Source organism: Thunnus albacares, chromosome 15 (assembly GCF_914725855.1).
Source record: "Thunnus albacares chromosome 15, fThuAlb1.1, whole genome shotgun sequence".
Taxonomy (NCBI): Eukaryota; Metazoa; Chordata; class Actinopteri; order Scombriformes; family Scombridae; genus Thunnus; species Thunnus albacares.
In genome coordinates this window covers 14,952,553-14,974,557 of record NC_058120.1, presented here as the reverse complement: position 1 = coordinate 14,974,557, position 22,005 = coordinate 14,952,553, and the positions used below count along the sequence as shown (strand labels likewise).

At 40.8% G+C, this 22,005-nt stretch overlaps 1 protein-coding gene across 3 annotated transcripts in view; it reads left to right on the top strand.

Moving 5' to 3' along the window:
* The first annotated feature begins 2,190 nt into the window (after nucleotides 1–2,190).
* The window catches only part of asap2a (ArfGAP with SH3 domain, ankyrin repeat and PH domain 2a), a 61,911-nt gene continuing 42,096 nt past the window's right edge, over nucleotides 2,191–22,005 (top strand). For all 3 annotated transcript variants that reach the window (XM_044374105.1, XM_044374103.1, XM_044374102.1), the window contains exon 1: nucleotides 2,191–2,818. In XM_044374105.1, coding sequence (XP_044230040.1) covers nucleotides 2,693–2,818 — 126 coding nt within the window. In that variant the 5' untranslated portion in view covers nucleotides 2,191–2,692. The remainder of the gene's footprint in view (nucleotides 2,819–22,005) is intronic.

Genomic DNA, 22,005 nt, shown 5'->3' with positions numbered 1-22,005 from the left:
AGAAAAATGCAGATAACAAACTCTTTGAACATTTGACATTACCTAGGGGACGGCAGAAGGATTAAGAAAGAGAGGATTTTCCAGGCATGAAAAGAATTTAAATGGCCGGTAGCTGCACATCTGAAGATAAATCATCTTAAGAACACATATTCAAAGGTTTTCTTGATATTAGTGTCAAGGAAGGGCTGTTTTTTTAAATGTCTCAGTTCAGTTTAGATTGTGCATTTTTATATTTAGGAATACCCTTAACAGTCCCTAAACATGAAAAACTACATCCCTCCTTATTCAATTTAAATTAAACTTTTAAATTGATATTATAATGCAGGTATTGTTGTAAAGTATCAGTGAATATTCTCCTTGCTATTACATTAAACTGCTGTCTTTGACTAATACTTGACTGTCTGTAAGTCAACATCTGACTGAAAAAAATACATAAACAACCGCAACAACAATAAATATCTACTTTTATAAGAATGTTATGGGCTGTGTTTTCATTTTGACATATGGTCATATTACATTGGATTTGCATCTTGCTAATACTTCTATACATTACAGACATTTGCACAGAAACACACTCTGAACTACACTGCCACTGTGTTACTGCATAAGTAAATGAAACAGTGCTTTTTCTATCTCCACCTTAAGAGAGAAACTAGTGGTACTGCTGTCATCGAGATGCTGCTTTCAAATGCTGGAGGAAATATATGGTTTACAAATTAAGTGGAGATGACTGAACTGTGTGGAAAATTGTTAAGGGGAATTTTGTATTATATCAAAGAATTTAAAAAGGGATGCTATGAAGACTGAGAACATATTCTTGATTGAAAATTGTTTTGTTTGATATCAGTTTGTGGCAGCATCACATATACAGCATGTGTCTTCCTGACACCACAACAGAGATTCAGTCTGTGCCGACTGATTTTGGGAACAAAACAAAAGCAACCCATCAGCTTCCATTAAGACAGAGTGCCTTTTGTCTCCTCATCCCATCAAAAGCTCTTTGAACGCACAGAGAATGTTTTCTACTCCATATCCTTTGTCTCAACGGATAAAAGATGTTCTCTTGGAGGATGTAACATAACTGTTTCTATATAAAATGTCTTTCTCTACTAGAATCATTGTCTGTATTTACATGCACACAAGAAACCAGTGGAAAATTAGAGTGGTCAAGAATTGTATGGACTTATTTATCTGCACCACAATATTTTGATAACTATAAAACGCCACTTTACCTACAGTGGGTGTACTGTAAGCCATAAACATAACCACTTCACTATAAGAATGAGCTACATGCTGACAAACCTTATATCATTCTGGGACATGACAAAAAATAATGTGAATACTTTATGAGAAAAGTTTTTAACTTTGTTACAATTTTATAAGAGAGTATTTTGGTTTTCAAAAAATTCATTGACCCAAACCATGTTAGTTTTAGCTTTGCTTTCTTAATTTTCAGTGGCATTTTTTATCCTAAATGAAACATTAGCAGCAGAGTAAATGTTAATTATATAAATTTTGTTTAGAGATGTTGAAGGGTTGTCCAATATGTTTAAGATAAGATAAGATAAGACTTTCTGGAGAAATTTGCATGTTACAGCAGTGCTGGGAACAAGGAAAACAGATAAGAACTAGGAGTAATGCAAACAAAATAAGAAGTCAAGTAAATGTAATTCAATCTATATACATTATGAATATCACAATACTTACAGGCTATATACATGACTTGACTTGTGGATTGTAAAAATAAAAAAGTTGTGCAAAATATGTGCAGATGTAAATGTTCTGGTAGGTGTAGCTGTATATGTATTTGTTATATAGGTGAAGAGGTGAATACAAAATATTAACAAAATATGCAGTAGTGTTATCTACACAGGCCAGTTATATTTCTACTTATTGTAGTCTGTGTGCAAAAGTCAGTTAGTTTGTTTTCTAATTTAATACAAATTAGATTCTTTTGTATCTTTAACTGAATCATTTTACTTGTGAATCCATTTTAAAAGCAGTGTTGAGGTCTTAAATGCCACATTAGAAATCACACTACCACAAAGATTTGATAGTTTACGAGGAGCATTTGAAGGCAGCACGAGTTCACGCCTTCCATGGATCCTGATTGGCTCCCAATTACCAGCTTGCGTTCCTGATTGGCTGTTGCCCGTCCATTGAATCCCCCTCCTCTACCTTTGTCAATTTCTTGCGCTCCCGTTGAAACGGCTGGTTGTTGTTACCCGCCGGGGCTTTGGGAGAAGAAGAAGAAGGAGAAGAAGAAGTTCACCCCCAGCTCAGTCAGTCAAAAATTTGGGAACACCGAGAGAGGACATCGGGGCTCTGTCGAGGAAGCTTCACTTTCTCCTGTGAGCAGAGGAACGACCCCGTGAAACTGAATGGAAAGGGAGTAGTTTAGCTGAAAGGCAGGAGGGATATCCATCACCTTGTGGCACCGCGCGGTGTGAGCGGCAACGCTGCAACTCCTCCAGCCAGCGTGCAAACACCGCTGCACCGGATTGTGTTGGCAGCAGAACAAGGGAATGACATAAACATACCCCAGAGATGGTTTACTATCCGCAGAAGCCTTCAAAGACACTGCTGCTGTGAAGTTTTCTATCCTAAAAGTGTACTAGTGACGAGAAGGGGATTAAGAAAATTGCTTCTTCTTCTTTCTTTCTTTCTTTTTTTATGAGAAAAGGGATTAATTATGCCGGACCAAATTACAGTTTCAGAGTTTGTGGCAGAGACGAATGAAGATTATAAATCGCCGACTGCCTCTAACTTCACCACCAGGATGTCCCACTGCAGGAATACTGTGACTGCTCTGGAGGAGGTGAGTGACTCTGGTGGGACTGGGAATATAGCCACCATTCCCATAAACATGAAGGCAAACATTCACCAATCTGAACTAAATAAGAGAACTAATCTTTTAGGATAATATTAACATATGGCTGATAATAATTTTCATTGGGAAATAAAATAAAATAGGGTGTAGATGTGAGTAAATGCATCTTCTGCTTCATTGTAGAAGAGCTGACAGTCAGTCCAGAATAGTAGATCAGCTCCTCTCTCCCACTACACCACTTCCCATGCCTTATCCTCCATATTTCTATTCTAACAACCTCAATCTTGGCCATTATTCATCAAGGTCTTTATAACTTTGCTGGCACTATAGTGTACCAGTTGAATCGGGTCTGTACTCTCATTTATGAGCCAGCAAGAGCAGGTGTAGTCAAGTCAGTTTTATTTATATTGTCCAAAATCACAAACCGCAAATGTGCCATAAAAGGCTTTACTCTATATCCTCTGACCCTCAATTAAGATAAGAAAAAAAAAAAACCTCCCTGAAACGCCTCAGGAAGAGGAACTGATGAGGAATTCCTCTTCCAGGATGGTCAGACATGCAGCAGACGTCATGTGTACAGTGCAGACAGAGACACTAATAGTGAAAGTACACTGTAGAGAAATATAAGTGCCTACATATACATTGGAGGGTAAACAAAAAGGTCACAATCGTCTGCATATACACAGTGTTTTTTTTTTTTCAGTTGTGGTGACTGCATGTATTTTGGCTTAATTATCATTCCCACAATGATAAGAGGAAATGTGTTACTGCTGCTGCCCCAGTTTACAGCTGCACTGTATGTGGACAGAGAGCACTTTGTGTTCTTCCTTTAACTTGCAGGTCATCAGGAGGAAGGACACTTCCGCTTTGTTCCCTGTCAGCCCTCCGCAGCCTCCCTCCCTCCCTCTCTTGTTATAGTTTCCCTACTTTGTGTGCTCCCTGGCAGAGCCTCGCCCTGCCTGATGGTAAAAATAGAATTTCCCACATGAGCACCGCCGTGTGTATGTGTGTTAGTGTGTCTCTGCTCTGTAAGTTAGGGTACGCTTGGAAGACATTAGATGACGTGATGCGGGGGGTGGGCGGGTGAGGGGGGGAGGTTGGGGGGGATGGATCTTTCCTTCCTGACTTTGCTGAGGAAAAGTTTTCCTTGCCGTCCAAATGGAGTCGTGACAGACGTTTTTGTGAACACCTTTTTTTTTTTAATTGTAAAAATAGACGTCTGGATGTGTAAAAAAGATGTGCAGCGACGAGATAATTCATTGGCTTCTAATGTCAGTTTTACTCAGCTAATCCACATCTGGGCTGAGTGTCAACTTCATCTTAAGCTGCCTGATCCTCCACACCTTAGTGAGGGTTGTGGCTTTATTTTCAACCTGTGTTTATGGAGTAGACTGAGCCAGCCAGCCAGACATACACCTGCTCAGGCTGACAGGTGCTTCAATTTAGCACCAGACACCTTTCTACGCACTGTTTCATTCAAACCTTTCCTGCTGCTGGCGGTTTTGAAATGGCAATTAATCTGCTTTTGGGAATGATTTCAGCATCTCATAGAGTGGAATGTGTTTTTCTTTCTTTTTGGTAGGAGTAAGCAAATCCATGTGTAGATTTTACTGTTTTTAAATAGTAGGTCAGCAGTAATTGCTGGCTTGTGAGGTTGAATTGTCGGGTTGAGAATCTAATTCAGCAACTTTGTTTGAGAGTTTTGCTGTTGAAGCTGCTGAATTGTTGTTCCAGAGATGTGGAGTAGCGTGTTGTTGTTTCACATTGACCTCCCAGCGCTCTGGCTCAGAGAACACAAGGCCTTATTGTTGGCACAACAAGACCCCGCTCACTTTGGTCTGTTTGACTAATTAAACACTGCAGTGGACGGGGAACACTTCCACTTATTGTCCGCCGGCCTGCCTGGAATCTCAAACACACGCACACAAACAAAAACACATTTACATATATGTGTGTACACGGCATCCGCAAGTCGCGTGCATATTTTAAAATTTAACAATGTGCTTTTTTTTTTTTTTTTGTTCATATTTGTCTCGGCAAATTTTAAGTCACCTTTTAAAATCAGATTTCACCCCTGAGTATCAAAACACACCCACATACTGTATATTCATGACCATCAAATGAAAATAGGAATATCAGACTTTGCTGTTTTCAGCATTATGCTGAGTTTGAAGCTTTTTGCTGGTTTCGTCCTTCTCTGGATCAGCAGTTTGTTATATGAATCCTCTCTTTTTAGTTTTTACCCTTGATCAGACAGTTGAGGACAGACTGATCCTAGTAGCAGAGTGTTCTGTAACGCTACAGTGAGCCGACGTATCATTTCCAAAGGTGTCTTCAGTTTTGTGAACTGGCACCTATGAGTTTTGATAGTGAGATGTCTCTTTTGTTGCTGACTTCAATCTTGTTTGGTCCTACTTAACATATTCTATATATGGAGATGCTATCTGTTTAAAAAGATGTATTATAACCATTTTTGGCATAGTGTGCGAATATTTGAATGACAGTTAGACACACAGGTCTATGTAAGTTTATGCGGAAACTGTGAGATATAAGATCCAAAAAACGTTCAACCACGAGTCTAGTATTGATATTGATAGTATACTCTAGTAGATATGTTTACAAACACAAGTACAGAATGATTTTCATTGCACTCTATAGTGCAGCTTTAATAATGTAGGAGTGCAGAGCTACTACATGATGGAAAAAAGTATTCTCTCATTAACTATATTATTTATTGTGCAAAAATGATTAATTTCCTGTCATATTCCTGGCATGTATTGTAATATGATATGGTTACTTTAAAATCTTAGCAAACAAATATTTATATAGTGCATTTCATTCCAGGGGAGATTTAATGTGCTTCACATAAATAAAAACATATAGAGATTATACATATACACATGAATGTAGGCAAACAAGTAGAACAATCAGACACATTAAAACTAATCAAATCCACAGGAAAACAGGAAGGTTTTCAGTCTGCTTCAAAATGTTGTTAATGATGTAGAACAAATGGCAAAACTGTATTAACTGTATTTTTGGCAAATCAGCAGTGCTGTCTTTGGTGACTGTTTAGGCCGTTTATAGGTCTCTCTAGTAAAGGTTTTCCTCGTTCCCGTATGCTTCTCCCTCATACTATCTTATCTTGTCTGTATGAAATGGATCACATCCAATGTTCTGTGTTTCCAAATCGAGGTTCCACTTGCGCAGAATAGCTGTCGCACTTAAAGTTGACCTCTGTGTCTTGTTGTTTATAGGAAACCTTTAACTTCTTAAACTCCACAAGGACACCAGCGTCCTTGGCCATTAGTCTTTCAGAGGTTGTGTTGGGCTCAGTTTTAAAACTAGAAGATATTGGTAGCATATGAACTAGATGACCTAAGGCATCCATTGGTACCACTCATGTCATGCTAGCTTGTTGGGAAGGGGGCTAAATAATGCTCCAAAGTTAGGCTAAATTCTGGCGAGTGAAAAACTGGCATGGCCATTTTCAAAGAGGTCCCTTGACCTCTCACCCCAAGATATCTGAATGGAAATGGGTTCTATGGAAACCCACAAGTCTCCCCTTTACAGACAAGCCCACTTTATGCCAATCCCATGCAGTTTTGGGCAAAAACCATGCAGGTTTTTTTGTATAAATGTGTTATTTATACCAAACATGGTGTATTTGAATATTTCTGCATACTGGGGTCCTTAAACAGTCTTGGAATTGCATCAATTGGGTATGACTGGAAAGCTGAGACTCTTGTGGATTCAAAGAGCCCAGCTGTACTCATGTGTGATGATGTTAGTCCCCACAGTAGCCATTTCATCTCTATGATTCTCTACGATGAGGTCACAGCTTCATGAAACTTTACAAATGAGAGACCTGGGGCATTCAGAGGATGTATGGCTTTCCTGGGTATATTGACAATAAGAGGGTTTCTGAGCAATTTCCAGAACAGAAGTGCTTGCCATCCAATTGCCAAAAAATGCAACTCTTCAAAAAAATCACAGCATTAATTTTTCCATAGTGTTCCTCAAGGTCTTGGTGTCTTAATTTGGTATTTTGGATGGATTTTTGACCATTTTTATCAATTCTCGAGTGGTCAAAACTGGTTAAATTTTGCACCAAATATGTGTAACAAATGGTATCAACTCAAAAATTGCTGCAACAACTTATGAGACATAATTGAGGATGAGAATGGCCATCATATACTTCCATCATAATGTTCTAAGGCCTTATACACTATACACCTTATACACTACTGCCTTATAACTTTCAAAATTTTAATAGGCTCCTAACCAAAACACAATGTGTATTACAGATTTATGACCAGGAAAAACTTGATACACTTGAGCTACACCTCAAATTAATCTTCAGGTTCCCAGCTCTCAGATGACGCACACCAGTTTTATGTGGCATATACTGTTGACCTGCTATCTCTCCCTAAAGATCCCCTGCCCCCCCAAACAGACAAAAATCGGTCTATGGTAGGGAGGGGGGAGTGGAAGAGGTTAAACACATTAACAGGAGAAGAGACTCAAGCACTCAGAGGGTTTACGTAAATGAGTGTACAATATTGTGCAATTATTTCTTTCTAAACTTAATTGCATCTGACACAATCTTAATTAGGCTAGTGGTCTTAAACTGCTGGCTATTAGAGGGCATTCAGAGAGCTTGCGTATGTGTGTGTCTGTGTGTGTGCGTGTTGGTAAAACCACAGCAATAAAAACCTGTTTATCCAGTAAGAGGATGTTAAGCTTTGTGTCATGACCCTCCCTTTGTGCTCCTGTAAAGCATGGCTTTTCTTCCTCCACACTTGTGTTGACTTTCCTCTGGGAAGACCAGAGTCCACACTTTATCCGGGTTTTCTTTCACAGTTTCATTCAAAATGATCTGTGTGGCAAGTGTTGACTTCTCTAGTACACTGTTAATGCTACAATCAAGACCAGACAATAATAAATTTGCCTGATAATTTATGTTTATGTATTGATTTCATGATTTGAAGTGACTTTTTAATTATTACAGAGTTGACAGGTCAGTGTATTTTTATTAGTACCTGGAAATAAATGACTTTCAGGCAGAACACCAGCATTTATGGTGCCTTCAAGAGACAATTCAAATCTTCCACTGTTAAGGTATTCATACATTTGTAAGTGGAGATTTCTAATTGCTCTTGAGTTCATGAGTTGTGACTTCTGCCTACATTTTTAGAAATAGCAGAGCTTGTACAACTTAGTTATCTTGTTAATTACTCTTTTATAGTTTGAGGTTGAAATGCAGGAAACAAGCTTATTCTTCATTTTTTCAAAGGAAAAACAACCAAAAAAATTTTGTCATCTGCAGAACAACAGAACAGTGTTTTCGTGAGGTAAACCACTTTAACACAAAGCCTATTGTGTACTCAATTTTCTGTGTCAAAAACATGACCTCACAAGCTCCATTTGAAGGAGGCATTAGCCCTGAGGGCTGAACTGACCTCTGTGTTAAGTATTGATCTTGGTGAAAATGCTCCTGTGCTTTTGTCTCACCCAAGAAAAACCTACGAGGATGTCTGCAGGATGTCTGTCTGAGGCCAGAACTGGCACACATTTTAGTCGTCTCGGTTCTATTTTTTGCACCTGTGACTGTTTTTATGCTCCAGTTACTGAATCTTGCCAGGCAGAGAGAGACAAAAATGATGCAATCAATAGAGTTCAGTCCTTGAACAAATCTCAAGTGCATCAACTTCTAGTTCAGGCAGGTATATTTGTATAATATTGCAGTATTGCTCTAATGGCTCATTGAGGAGTTGTGACTGGCATCTAAAGCTGTAACGGATTATTAATTCTCTTGCAGAGTGGATCAGTTATTAGGACCACTGTGTATTACATCAACAGGCCTTTCTAAGCGTTAAATGCATACAATGAGTCAGAAACGGGTCTTACTCATACAGTAGACTGTGAAAGATTGCTGAGTATCAGGGCTTGTGGCTGCAAAACAACCATCACTACTTGACGTTCAAGATCTGCACACAGTTTCACAGACAGAGACGCAACATGTTTCATGACATTATAGCTGCTTTGTAATTTACAGTTAGTTGCTTGACAGGTAGAGTTCTTTCTTGTTATGCAGTCTAAGACATTTTATGTATTTTTGTGTAATCTATAAGAAAGGCGCCGTACAAATAAAGTTTGATGGATTGATTGATAAATACAAATATCCCCCAGTCGTTCCTAACCCTCTAGAGCCATAAGTAATGTCCCACACTTGATGTTCTCAGCCAGCCTCTTGATAACATAAACTAATGCCACATACCACATCATTCATAACCTAAGCTCATTGTCCCTAGATGAGTCTTTTATACAAATACTCACAATGAATAGGAAAACAAGTCAGCACACAAAAAATCATTAAAGTTAATAGACTTGAGTTTATCATGATCCCCTTTTAGTTCTTTGGGAAGATAGTTTAACAAATTGATCCCCTAAAGAGATAAATGTCTCTCCAAAGGAGGTTTTACTAAAGGGCGTGTTTCCTCACTTATGCACCCTGAGTTAAACTCTGAGGGGATTTACCGTGTCGCTGAGCACACTATGAGGCTGATCATTTATGCATAAGTTTAACATTAGCAAATTTAGTGAAATTATCAAAACTTAAGACATTTGATTTCTTGAGAACATGGCACTGGTGACATCTTATTGGTTTCCTATCTAAAGTTGCATGATTATATATCATCTTAAGAGACATGAATATTATAAAAGCAATATAGGAACTTGTGTGTCGCTTTAGTCCAAATAACCATCCTGCAGTCCAGTGCTGCAGTGATTGTAGGCCTGTATCTAAAGAGAGGCATGGCATGTGTCCTCTACAGTATATAGTGCCAGAAACCCACCCACCCACTAGGCCTCTCTCTCTGTCCCATATCCCTTTGTCCACTTTATTCATTTTTCTCGGATGAATAACGGTTATTTATAGCCAAGTCAGCTTTTCATGGGCCATTACTGGTGTTGAGGAGGGTTGGGGGCGGTCTGACTCGGTCCTGAAGGCTAGCGTCATTAGTCTTCCATCTGGCTATTATTTCGTCCAACAGAAGTCCATCACACTGGTATGCCAGCTATGTGCTGGTAAGGCACGTTGCCTTGCTGCTTGATTTTGTAGAGAGATTACTGGGGAGTACCTCTGGGAATGGCGATGGTATTCACAGCACGCATAGGCAACTGTTGGCACTGGCTGTGAAGGCTTTACCAGCCTTCAGTCTGCTTCTCAAAGACTGTCCCTAGCTTTCCTGATGTCGGTGTATAACAAGATAATGAGGCTTGTAAAATGGCAAGTAGATTCTCAATGAATGAATTAAAAAAACAGTTTAGTGCTTGCTTTGAGTGTGTTTAGTCTTTTATCCCTTTATGGCACCTCTAAGCTTAATTTCAGGCCACAAGTTGTTTTTGTTTTTACATGCTTTGACTTGACTCTAACCCTTATTTTCTGTTAACACAAGATGATATCTTATTTAATTTCCAGCTGACTTACTGGATATTCTGCTCTGTCTTTGCATAACCGGTTGTTGCAGTATAAGACACTTACTCTCTACTACTGCTTTGTGCCGAAACGTCTCATTTAGAGTGCAATGATTTATGGCTGATGTGTTAACATCCAAAGGCAAGTGTGCTCTCGTAACTCTTCCCCATGTGTCAGTCTGTCAGCTTGTGTTGATGCTGGAGTTGTTCCCGGGCCAACGAAAGGCCTGGCCTTCTTCAGCCCAGATTCCTCCCCTCATTCCAGGCATGGCTGGCGGGAACGGCTGTGGCCTGGCCGGGGACAACAGCTGCCCCCCGCCCTCCCCCCCCGGAACAGGTGGCCTGGAGGAAAGTTTTAACAAGGCTTCAGTCAGTAGGATTATCGATGCAGGGACAATCCACATCTAATAGCTTTAGAAACACACGGGTGGATCGACAAGCACTCGCACACATGGCCTAAATGTGTAGTCTGGCCCAAGTGAGCAAACCATACCCCCCAGCCACTCTGGCCAGTCTTGAGTATACCACCTAAGAAGCTTAATGCTCCCTATAATTTGAAAAGGGATTTCTGGCAGGATCAGTGCAGTCCTGGCTTCTGCCTTCACCCAAACTCCACATCCCCTGTCCACACTGTCCCTTGGCTTTGCCTTACTGTAGTTAATGCATCAGAGTAGGCCAAATACATTGAAGCAAAGCCAACTTCATTCATTCGTACAAATCCTTAGTGAAAACTCTTGGTTTTTCTATTGTAGATGAGTTTCCTTTCTTTACCTGTACCAGGCGTTGTAGAACGATGAGCAAGTTCTTCATAGAGTTGTCATCATTTTGGTCTTGCACAAGGGTGCACCAGAATATTATAGAGGGGCTCAACCACTTTTAGCTTGAGTCCTGTGTCCTCTACGGTCTAGTTAAGCTTGAGACAAAGCTGAAGACTAGCAGAAACCTACAAAGTCTGGACTAACCACCAATAAAACTTGTTTCCGCCAAACTGCACAGGTTTTTTTAGTCTTTAGGCTCTTTTATACAGATATCCCGCATTGTAGACGCAAAAAAGATCTGTCATTAAGCCGCCTTTGCTTTTTTTACACTGAACCAAAGAAAGCCGGCCGAATGCCACCCTCATGTGTGCTTATACATAGCATGCCAGCGTTCTGGATTCAGAGGCGTGACATGTAACACAGCAGCGTCAGCTCCCTGTTCCACCGTGCTGGCTGTCCCTTTTACACACACAGTCGATCCGGCTCTGTGACTGCCTCCGTAGACAGCTTATTGGCGGAGCAACTCTGATCATTATGACTGAAAGTTTTTTGGCACCTTGTACTTCCAAGTTGCACTTTTGAATTTGTTGTAAGTGCCAAGACGAGACAGTAATTAGACTTTATTAGATTAATAAGACTGGAGTTATTTTGTATAATTTTGTATCTTTGTATATTTTGTACCAAACAGTTCAGCTCGCATCTTCTATGTGACCTCAATGTGTCCTAAGGGATCTTTGTTTGAAATGAGAGGTGTCTCTCCAGCCTCTGGGGTCTGGTAGACCAGGGGTTGTGTTATCATCCTGAGACAGGCTCTAGCCAGGACCTCATTATGATGCAGCAGCCCTCCCCATGGATCTACCAGGGGCGGAGGTCACGGTCCTGTCCCAATCGATTCAAAGCCATGATCTCGTTTATCCCCCCCAATGGGTTTTGACTGTTCAGACGTGATATGGTTTGTCACACTTTTATTCACCTCATTGTGTGTGCGTGTATTGAGGCTTGGTAGTGAATTGATTACCTTTTGTGTGGAGCCTGTTGGCCATTGTCAGGCCTGGTAGGTCCAAGTGGTTTGGAGGAGAAATTATGTTTGAAATTCTCAGTCTGGCATGAGGAAGGGGATTGAGGTTGAAGGGGAGACTGGCTGCTCGCTGTCCTACGTAGAGGTTAGGGGGTTGGACACTAGGGGCACAGGGGGTAAAGGGGAACATAAAGCTCTTCTCATCCATCATAGTGTCCTCGCCCAGATTGCCCGAGACGGCTCCTGTTGATTGCTATTGTTCCCAGACAGGCCTTGCCTCTTCATTAATGAACTCCGCTATTGATTTGTAGTCCTGGCCACTCTGCTCTGCTTGGGGCCAGTGTGGGGTGGGAGGGGTGAATCCTCACAGTTGTGTTGTCCTGCTGTCACTTTCACTCAGAGTCGACCCAAGACTTCTTCTCTGTTGGTGGAATGTTTTAACATGAACTCCTTGGAGGCTCTTGAGGGAGTTTTAGTCAGATGACTTTTGACAAGCCAAACAAAATCAGATACCGCAATTAGACAGTTGAGTCAAGGTATTTTGTTTGAATATGTTGTGGGTTTTGCTACCTTTTGGTCTTCTTTTTTTAATGTTTGGTAATACAAGATTGTGTCGTGTAGTGCCAAAACAATTAGTCGATTCAAAGATTTGTTGATCAACAGAAATTTTTATAATTAGATCATTTATCAAGCAAAAATGCCAAACATTGGCTAGTTCGAGCTCCTCAATTGTGGGGATTTGCAGATATTTGCTTTTTTATATTACTGTAAATTAAATACCTTCTAGGTGTTTGACTCTTTGTTAAACAAAACAAGTAATTCAAAGGAGTCACCTTTGGCTCTTTTGATGGACATTTTTCATTCATTAAACCAAAAACGTATTTGAAATGATACCCGCTCTAATTTTACCCATGCAGAAAGTTTTATATGTGGAGGCTGTTTGTGGGGGTTCTCCTGAAGTCTGAGATCTGTCAGATTGTCTCGGTTTCTTCAAAAGGCTGGGTTCAGGTCAAGTGGAACTCTTTTCAAGTCTTATGTTCCCAGTGGAGTTCAAAGGGACTCGTTTCACTGCAGCGCTTTCCAGGAGAAAGCAGGTAATTTTCCCTCTGTCTCTCTCAGGAATCATCAGAACCTTGTGGTAACTGTTGGGCACTTTGCCTCTGGCTCCGCTTCTACTCTGACACCATGAGGTTAACAACATACGACTATATGAAAGAGCCAAAGAGAAACTCCAAGGTGAAGTCAGTTTTTCCCTCCTCAAAACGCAGCACATTTGGTCCTTATTTACCAGCCCCTCCTTCAAACTAGTTTTTTATCAGCCTCCTGCTACTTTATAAACTTCATTAAATACACTCCTCAAGGTTGGGCACACCATTTTAACAGGTTTTAAACATGGTGCCGTCAGGTCTACAATGACTTTTTACCCAGAGAGTTTCATAGCCTGACAGATGTGATTGATTGAAGTCTGCTCATGTGCTTACTCCTTACATTAACCCACTTGAAAGTCCTTTGATCATGTGTGAAGAAATTCAATCTTCACCTGAGGACAACAATTAACACGGCATTAAACTTAACACTTTGTTGGGTTTATGTGTAATGCTTTGATAAGTCTGCTAGCAAGGGGATTCCTCTGACAGGACACAGTTAAAACCATTTCTACTGAAATATCTACACCAGAACATGTGGAACAAGCGGCAGTACAGCTGTGTGAGAAAACCAAACGGAAACAAAAGTTCTGCCCGGTTCTCTCGCCTAGTAAAACGTAAAGCACCCTGAACAACGCCTCAGCAGTTAACATGAAAGTTTGTTTTCTCTAACACTTTAAGCTCTGCAGTTGATGTTGTCATCCCAGTGTGAGTTCTGGCAGCTTGTGGTTAAGGCCCTGGTCCAGCAGTTGTCTTTGTAGTGCTGACACTGAGGAGCTGTAAAGCACCAAGTGTCCCGGTGCTAAAATACCAGAAGGTAGATGAGATGTTTGAATAACTTGCAGTCAGGCTGAAAAAGACCTGTACAGAAAACTTGCTCAAGGGTCTCTGTAAAACGGTGGAAGGACACATTCAGGTTGCTAGCATTGAGACTCTAAGCTCATAAGTCCCACAAGAGAGGTTTTAATATCAGTTTGAAAGTGGTTTTGGGTTCTCCCGGGTTTATGATCATCTCTGGTGGATATTGACTCATAGTGTAAGATTTCAGTAGCTTTGTGGTGGCGTGTACTTCAGCATTTGTCATAATGTGTGTGTGTGTTAATGAGCATGTCTTATGACATAGTAAAAAGCACTCTCCACCTCCTCCCTTTCTCTGCGTCCTACACTCCCACTGCACTTGCAGCCTGGAGTTTTCCATTCTGCCCCGGGGCAGGCCGACTACACACATCTCAGCTGTCTGGGAGAACAGAGAAACCCTGCAACCATGGCCTGTTAGCGGTCGGCTTGATGGAACCCACTTTATCCAAATATTGACTTTACTCACTCAGCATGGAGAGAAGTTGTGAATGAAACACTTGAAAGGGTGTTTTCAGATTTTTTTTTTTTTTTTTTTTTTTACAGTGGATTTGTAGTTTTGGCACCACTGAGTGGATTCAAAATCGAGACTGTACTTAAGTCGATCTTACAGCTGCCATAGTCAGAGAGCTCGATAACACAACCGTTTGTAGTACATAAACTTCAGTGAACAGCTTGACTTGAGCACAGCTTCCTCAGGGATCTGCCTTCTCTTTAATGTCTGCAGGATAATTCCAGGCCTGCAGGGCTGAACTGTATATTTGACATATGTTTTGAATGAGTCACAGCTTTTCCTCCGAGGATGTTGAGGTAGAAAGCAAGTGCCCTTCCTGTGTTTACCCTGACTGTGCCACATGTGGAACTGTGGACGGCAGCTCTGTGTCCGGCCTTGAGCTCGCCAGCAGAAAACACACTGGACCAAGTGACCGCTTTAATGCCACACCTGCATAAAAGCTGACATGTCTCATTCTTTAAAGTAGTGGACATGAATGCCTGCCAAAGATGTGATGTTTTATTTATTTTTCTACAAGGAAATTCTCTATTGAGTGCTTTGAGATGACCTAACGAAACCTTTGGCAGCCATAGAGGAGAGCAGAATTGTGGCGTATTACACCAACTGTTCACACCGGCATTTCATTACAGCATTTCATGCTGGTATATTTGTCCTCCCTGTTAACACCCCACAGTGATGCCACGTGCTGCAAGAGGGAGGAGGTATGGCGGGTGGGGGGGGGGGCAACGACTGTGACAGTCCCAGTAGTGGATTGTGTCTTTAAAGCTGAGGTATGCTTGAAACTAGTTCATACGAAGTGTTGTCCAACCATGTTTATTGGCAAAAGTGTTTACACCTGTTTTTAAATGGCCTAAACTAGAGTCGGGGTGAAAAGCCTGCTGTCATAGGGAGGGGTGAGACTTGATGAATTGTTTAAATGGCCTATTCTGTTTTTGATCAGTGTCCCCAAAGGCATTCATTGTGTTGCACTCGTTTGTATTTCAGAAAAGTGATTAAAAATAGAGAAAGAAAAAGAGACCTGGCCGATTTTTATGTGAAATGGGGTAGTTGAGGGCTGTGAAATATGTCACTCTTTCCCAAAGCCAAAGGTGACATCATCAAACAACCCAAATATATTCAGTTTACTCTCATAGAGGACTGTAAAAACCAGAAAATATTCACATTTGAGAAGCTGGAACCAGAGAATTTGGACTTTTTTTTCCCCCCTGAAAAAATGACTCAATGATTAATCGATTGCAATTAACTTCGTAGTTGCCAACTAATCGTTTAATGGACAAATTGTTGCAGCTCAAGGATAGTTACAAACATTTTTGGATGCAGCCCCCCCAATTCTCAGATGTTTGATGATCTGATTTATTTATTTATTTATTTTTAAACAGACTGACGACTTTACAACCAAACCACTGTAGAAAGGATTTGACCCCATATACACATAACAACTCAACGTATCATGATATGTTGGTGGTGGTCAGATCTGCTGCTTTTACTCAGATGTCATTTGGCTTTTTATGGAAATATCACAGCTCAATTGTAATATTGCGAAGTGACTCATATCTAAAGGACGGATATTGTGGATGTGCCACCGTCAGTGGCTGCTTTTTGATGTGAAAATCACAAGGAAAATATATTAGATCTGTCTCACTGAGAGACGCAGTTTCACTTTTCGCTGCCTCTCTAAACAGTAACCACATTGGTGAAATTAATAGGATTAACGTGATGTCAAGTCTTGCCCAGGATTTGCACATCAAAACCAGGCATGCTTGGGTATTTTGTTTCAGTATGTGTGAGCTATATAAGCACTATCCCTTTCAACACACCCTTAGAAGTTTTAGTAGTTTTCTTTGAGGAGTGAAGTTTGTTTGGTTTTATCGTGTAACATCTGGTACCTCAATAAAACTCGGATTAAAACCGACCACTGACATCACGGATAATGTACCCACACATGCAACAAATAAATTGGATAATTACAACCCAGACTGCTGCCTTCTTATTGCCTGATTTCCACAGTATGTGGCAGACGGTTTCCTCGCATGACTGTCGCAGGGGGAAGGCTTAAAGGGTTAGGCGAGGTTAGTAGACATGTTATAAAGCGTCACCAGACATAACCCAGATGTGTGTGTCTGTCTGAGATTTAAAGAAGTGTGCGGTGATGACGATAGTAATACTACAGACGGGGAGGATTGCTTGGATTGTGTTTAGTCAAAATTGGACATGTGTGCGTTGTATCATGATGGGGCCTCTGAGAAAAGCGGGACAGCGTCTTGCCGAGCAGACATGCTGTCATCAGCAGATAGTTAAACGGCAGAAACAATGGGGCTGGGTCTCTGTCTTGTCTGTCAGTCACTCCAGCATGCAATCATCCAGGAATGCCTTTCTTCTTCAGATGGCGGACAAAGAGGAGGAGAGCGCCAGTTAAAACAGACTTGTTCGCTGGACTCACTTTTGTTGTAGTCAGTGGCGCCTTACCCTCCTCCTCTATGTCCCTCTGCGTTGATGTAAATGTGAGCTCTTTCTGTTCACAGTAGCTCACATATTAGTCTCAGGAACCAGTGCCTAAAATTCCCTTTGTTACTTAGGAAGACCAGATTGTTATTTCAAAAAAAAAAACTTCAAATGAATATGATTCATGTTGTAAAGATAATCCAGAAAATTGCTTTTTAGTGAAAACCAGATTGTTTCACAAGCATATTACAGTCTAAAAATATATATTTTTTTTGTTTTAGGAAACTAATCCAAAACAAATTGCACTGCCTTGCTTTGTATCCAGAATTTGCTTTGCATTCATCTGGCATAGTAGAGGAATAAAGGGACTTCAATATTTAATGTGAACGACTCAGAAAGTGGACAATGGTTGCATTATGAGAATACACACTAAACCCCCCCCCCCCCCTTTGCTAATATCCCCTCCTTGTTTTGGTTTTGAAGACCTTGGCAAACACTGGGCCAAACACATTGGATTTATTAGTTCTGGTTTGGGTTCTTGTTGTCGAACTTTGTGCTTGCATAGCAGAGCTTTGCCTCGTGACCGCAGTCAGTTTATACCAACAATGATGATCACCTATTCTGGGGCTCTACTCTGCTTGTACTGTTTTTATTTTCCCAAAAGATGGTTGTGTTAACTCCGAGGCCAACAATAAGCAGGTGTGAAGCCCGGATCTGGGAAATCCTTTGTAGCCATACTAGCGGTGTGACTTTAGGGTTGGCATTGTCGGTGTCGTCTGTCATATATATACTGTGTATATATCTATCTTGACAACTATTGGATGGATTGCCAAGAAAATTGGTACAGACTTTTCATCTAGGGTCACCGTTAGGTCAAAATGTCAGTTTGTCCCATACTTTTTACAGCTTTTTGACCAAATACCTGCAAATAGTAATCCCATCAACCTCAGCTGTAGTCTGTGTATAGTGCTAATTGGCAAATGCTACCATGCTAACATGCTAAACTAAGATGACATGAACATGATGAACATTATACCTGCTCAGCATTGGTATGTTAGTGTTCTCTTTGTGAGCATGTTAGCTGATATTACAGTACAGACTTGCACAACTATTAGCATGACTGTAGACTCTCGGTTGGGAAGATTATTTGCTCCCACCGACCTTCATACTGTGAGCGAGTTGAATTTCCTCAACATTAATTAGGTTTACAGTATCTCCTTTCTCTTCTCTATCTGCGTCTGAACACACATTAGACACTATCTATCTAGACTCTGCTCACAGAGATCAGTAACCTGACACATGGTACTCTACAACTCAGGAAATGCACGACCATGACTGAATGGATCACCGTGGCAACAACCCCCGTGACCCAGCCGTGTTGTGATAGTCTGTGCAGATTGGCTCGCAGCAGATGGTGCCCAATTGTAATCACGGTGATGATGATGATGATGGCGGTGATGATGTCATGCATTAAGACGAGGATTAATTCAATTCAGTTTGGCTTCCTCCTCCTGCTCAGGCCGGTGCGGTTAGCGCCAGGGCGGGAGAAAAGAGCCTCTATGAGCTGCTATCAGGAGAAACGCTGACATTGCAGTAATGTCATATGAAGTGTGCTTGTGAAGCAGCTTCAGCTTCGGAGGCTGGGTCTATTGTGCGAGGATTCAGCTCTGATCCTGAGTTGTTTGAAAGGCTACAGGGCAGTGGAATTCCCCTCTCGCTGTGTGAATAGTTTTTGGGTTAAAACAGTCTAATTTTAGAGCGGCCTGTGCTACAGACAAGAGGGCTCGCACAAAGGGTGGCCTGGTGCTCAGTGAAGAGTCACTTCTCTCAACCCTGGAGAGCACATCAGAGTGGAAATGTGTGAAAGTGATTGAAGAGGTGTGTGTGTGTGTGTGTGTGTGTGTGTGTGTGTGTACATGTGAGAGTGTGAATGATTTAGGGCAGTGTGTTTGTTGTGTTCAGCTGGGATTGGTTTATTACCCCGCCTGTCTGTCCCCCCTGCTCGTCTTGCCCCTTTCCCCGACAGACCACTCTTTGCAGATTGAAAGGGCCTGCTGGAGCGTGATACTGCGCGAGTGTGTGTGTGTGTGTGTGTGTGTGTGTGTGTGTGTTCGTGGGAGAGCGAGAGCGAGGGAGGCCTTGGGTCGATGGGAGCTATGATGTCCGTGTCGATATGCGTGTAAGGCTCTGGCTGGTCAAATCGATTCACAGGCTGATTACTGACGTTATATGGAGGTCAAACAGGGGCTTAGATCTACCGATCTGCCAGCAGACGTTGACATTTTAGTCACAATAAAGTGATTGAGGTTTGACTCTTAGAGCGGCTACATCTCATCTCATGTAATAAAGTGACATTTGTGGATGCAGATAATGTTTAATTATTATAGTTTAATAACTTTTTCTCACACCCGTTTTCAAACCCTGATTGTAGAAATTAAGTTGATGCATTTTGGATCGTAAGGTTGCTCCTGGAGTTGAATCAAAAGCAAGTTTATCTGAACGTGAACCAGTGAAGAAATGCAGTTTGTGTGGAAGTGGCTGATGAAAGGCTTTAAAGCTGTTACATTATAGCACAGAACTGCCATCTGACTGTGTTGATGCAGCATATGCACCGAAAGCTTTAGTCACAAAGTGAACAGATTGCTATAAATCTCTTGTCCATTTGGCTTGTCTTCCTCCACAACAACATTCACGCTACTGCCAGAGAGCCCGGCTGAGTTGGTCAGGGCGCTTTATTTCAACTCGTCATTTTATTACATACTGTATTTTCCCATTAGTAATATGTTTATTAAACTCAGCAGTGACACTTTAAAAAGTCATTTTTCTCTTTCTGTATTGTGTCAAACATGTCTAGACACAGTTTTGCAGTTCTCTTTGCACATTATGAATTAAACCTACACAGGCAGCCTGATGTCTAATTGATTCTTTGCACATCTCAACTGTTAAACACTGTTACATGCTTTGACTTCAGTTGTTCACCCTTGTTTGACCTCACTTCCTGCACGCCAAAACCCATTCACAACATCAAACAACCCATAAAGAAATGGTAGCAGTTTCAAGTAAATTTTATGGGCTCGTTTTGGAATTACTTGCTACATATCTGAAGCAAAGGAGTGATACAGTTGTGTGATCAAAGTGATGTCCATAAAAATCTAGAGATTTACATGCACACACTAAAACTGTGAAATGTCTGAACACAACTCTTGTTAAATAAACATGCTGACATATTTGCAGTGAAAAAAAGAATTACTAAAAATTACTTAAACCATTATTCTGTTTAGGCCTCAAGAATTACAAACATCTCTTGTTTAACAGGAAATCATTGTAAAATCACTATCAAGCCTTCTACAGAAGCTCAGGCGCCAGCATATCAGATTTAATGTTCAGAGCTGAGCCCATGGTGGTATCAGCTCTGCTAAGAAAACACACTCAGTGGTCGTCTCCAGTTACCCTTTTTAAAAGTATCTGTGTGGTTGGATTGGTCTGGCGGTGTAGACAGAGTAGTGTCACTTTGTAGTGAAATGGCATTTTTCTCAATCTTTTTGTCTGCTTTTGTTTTGAAAATGACCTGTTCACCAGCATGCGTGCCTGTGTGGGGTCTGAGCTACAGTTGGAGAGTCTCTCTCTGAGCCAGACAGAGCTAATGGGATAATAGCATATGTAACAGATGAGTCATTTAACAGGAGTTGAAGGAACCAAAACCGCAGCGCTGAGAGTGCTACATTTACTCAGAGGAACAAGTAGCTTCTGGTCGGCTACTTTTAATTTGCACAGTTCCCCTGATAAAAGACATTTTTTAGTTTTACCAAACACTGTTGTCTGGAAGTTTATTTAGATGAAATGCAAAGGTTTGCAATTTTAAAAAAATGTGTTTCTTATTAGTATTATATATTAGGAGTGATTTGTATTTTTTCACTTTTTGCTTCTTTTTGTTTTTAGTAGCACCAATTAAAGGTTGACAGTGACAATAATGCTACACAATGCCATTGGCTGTCTCTCAGAGGTCAGATTGAGGTCACGGCTGGGTGATCACATCTCTGCGTCTGTTCCTGCAACTTACTTTGCTTTTATTTCTCAGTTGAATAATGTATTTTGTTGTCACTGTTAGGATCTTTGCCAAAGGAAATAGTGTGCTGGAAGCACATACTGCTGGCAAGATTTTAAACTGCAGCCACACTGATCCATCACTAAATTGACAGGAATTTGAGTTATTGTTGCTGTCTCTTTTGTTTTTGTTTTTTACTTTCTTTTGAGTTCATGCAGTCACATGGATGGCAACAGATAGAGCCTCTTTTTAAATTGATTTATTTCGCGGAAGATTTGTTTTGGCATTTTTTGCCTTTATTTAAAAATGTACAGTAGAGAGATGACAAGAAATGTAGCGAGAGTGACATGCAACAAAGATCCCCCATCTGGATCAAATAGGCAACATTGATTACAGTGATGGATTGTAACCACAAAGCCACCAGAGAACCCAACAAAGCTGTTTTTTTTTATTCTGATAAGCTAAATGACAAATCTGAAATTTGCCCGAAATATTCTTCCTATCAAAACAAACTGAAATCTTACAGCACTCACTCATTGAAGTGCAATAAAATCTAAAATATGTGGACAATCTCACTCTTAGCTTGATCAGGCAGCATTTTGCCTGCATAATTTGAATTTTTTCCTGCTCATCTTTCATCTTTCCATTTAAAGTTATAAAGTAGAAGGAGCTATTTCAGGTGTCCGCAGTTCTGAAAATAAAAGTCTCATTCATTTTTTTCTGATAGACAAGTTTTGGTGATTCATAGATGGAGCACTTATGTGGCTTGGACTGGCATTAAACACCTCTGGTTAAATCATCAGTACAGAAGATGAACAACTTCAATTACTGTGTTTGACAATGTCTGACTGCTTCTTTGATCAAAAATTCACAAGCCTATAGACAGAAAAACCTCAGGAAAACTGAAAACACAGTCTGC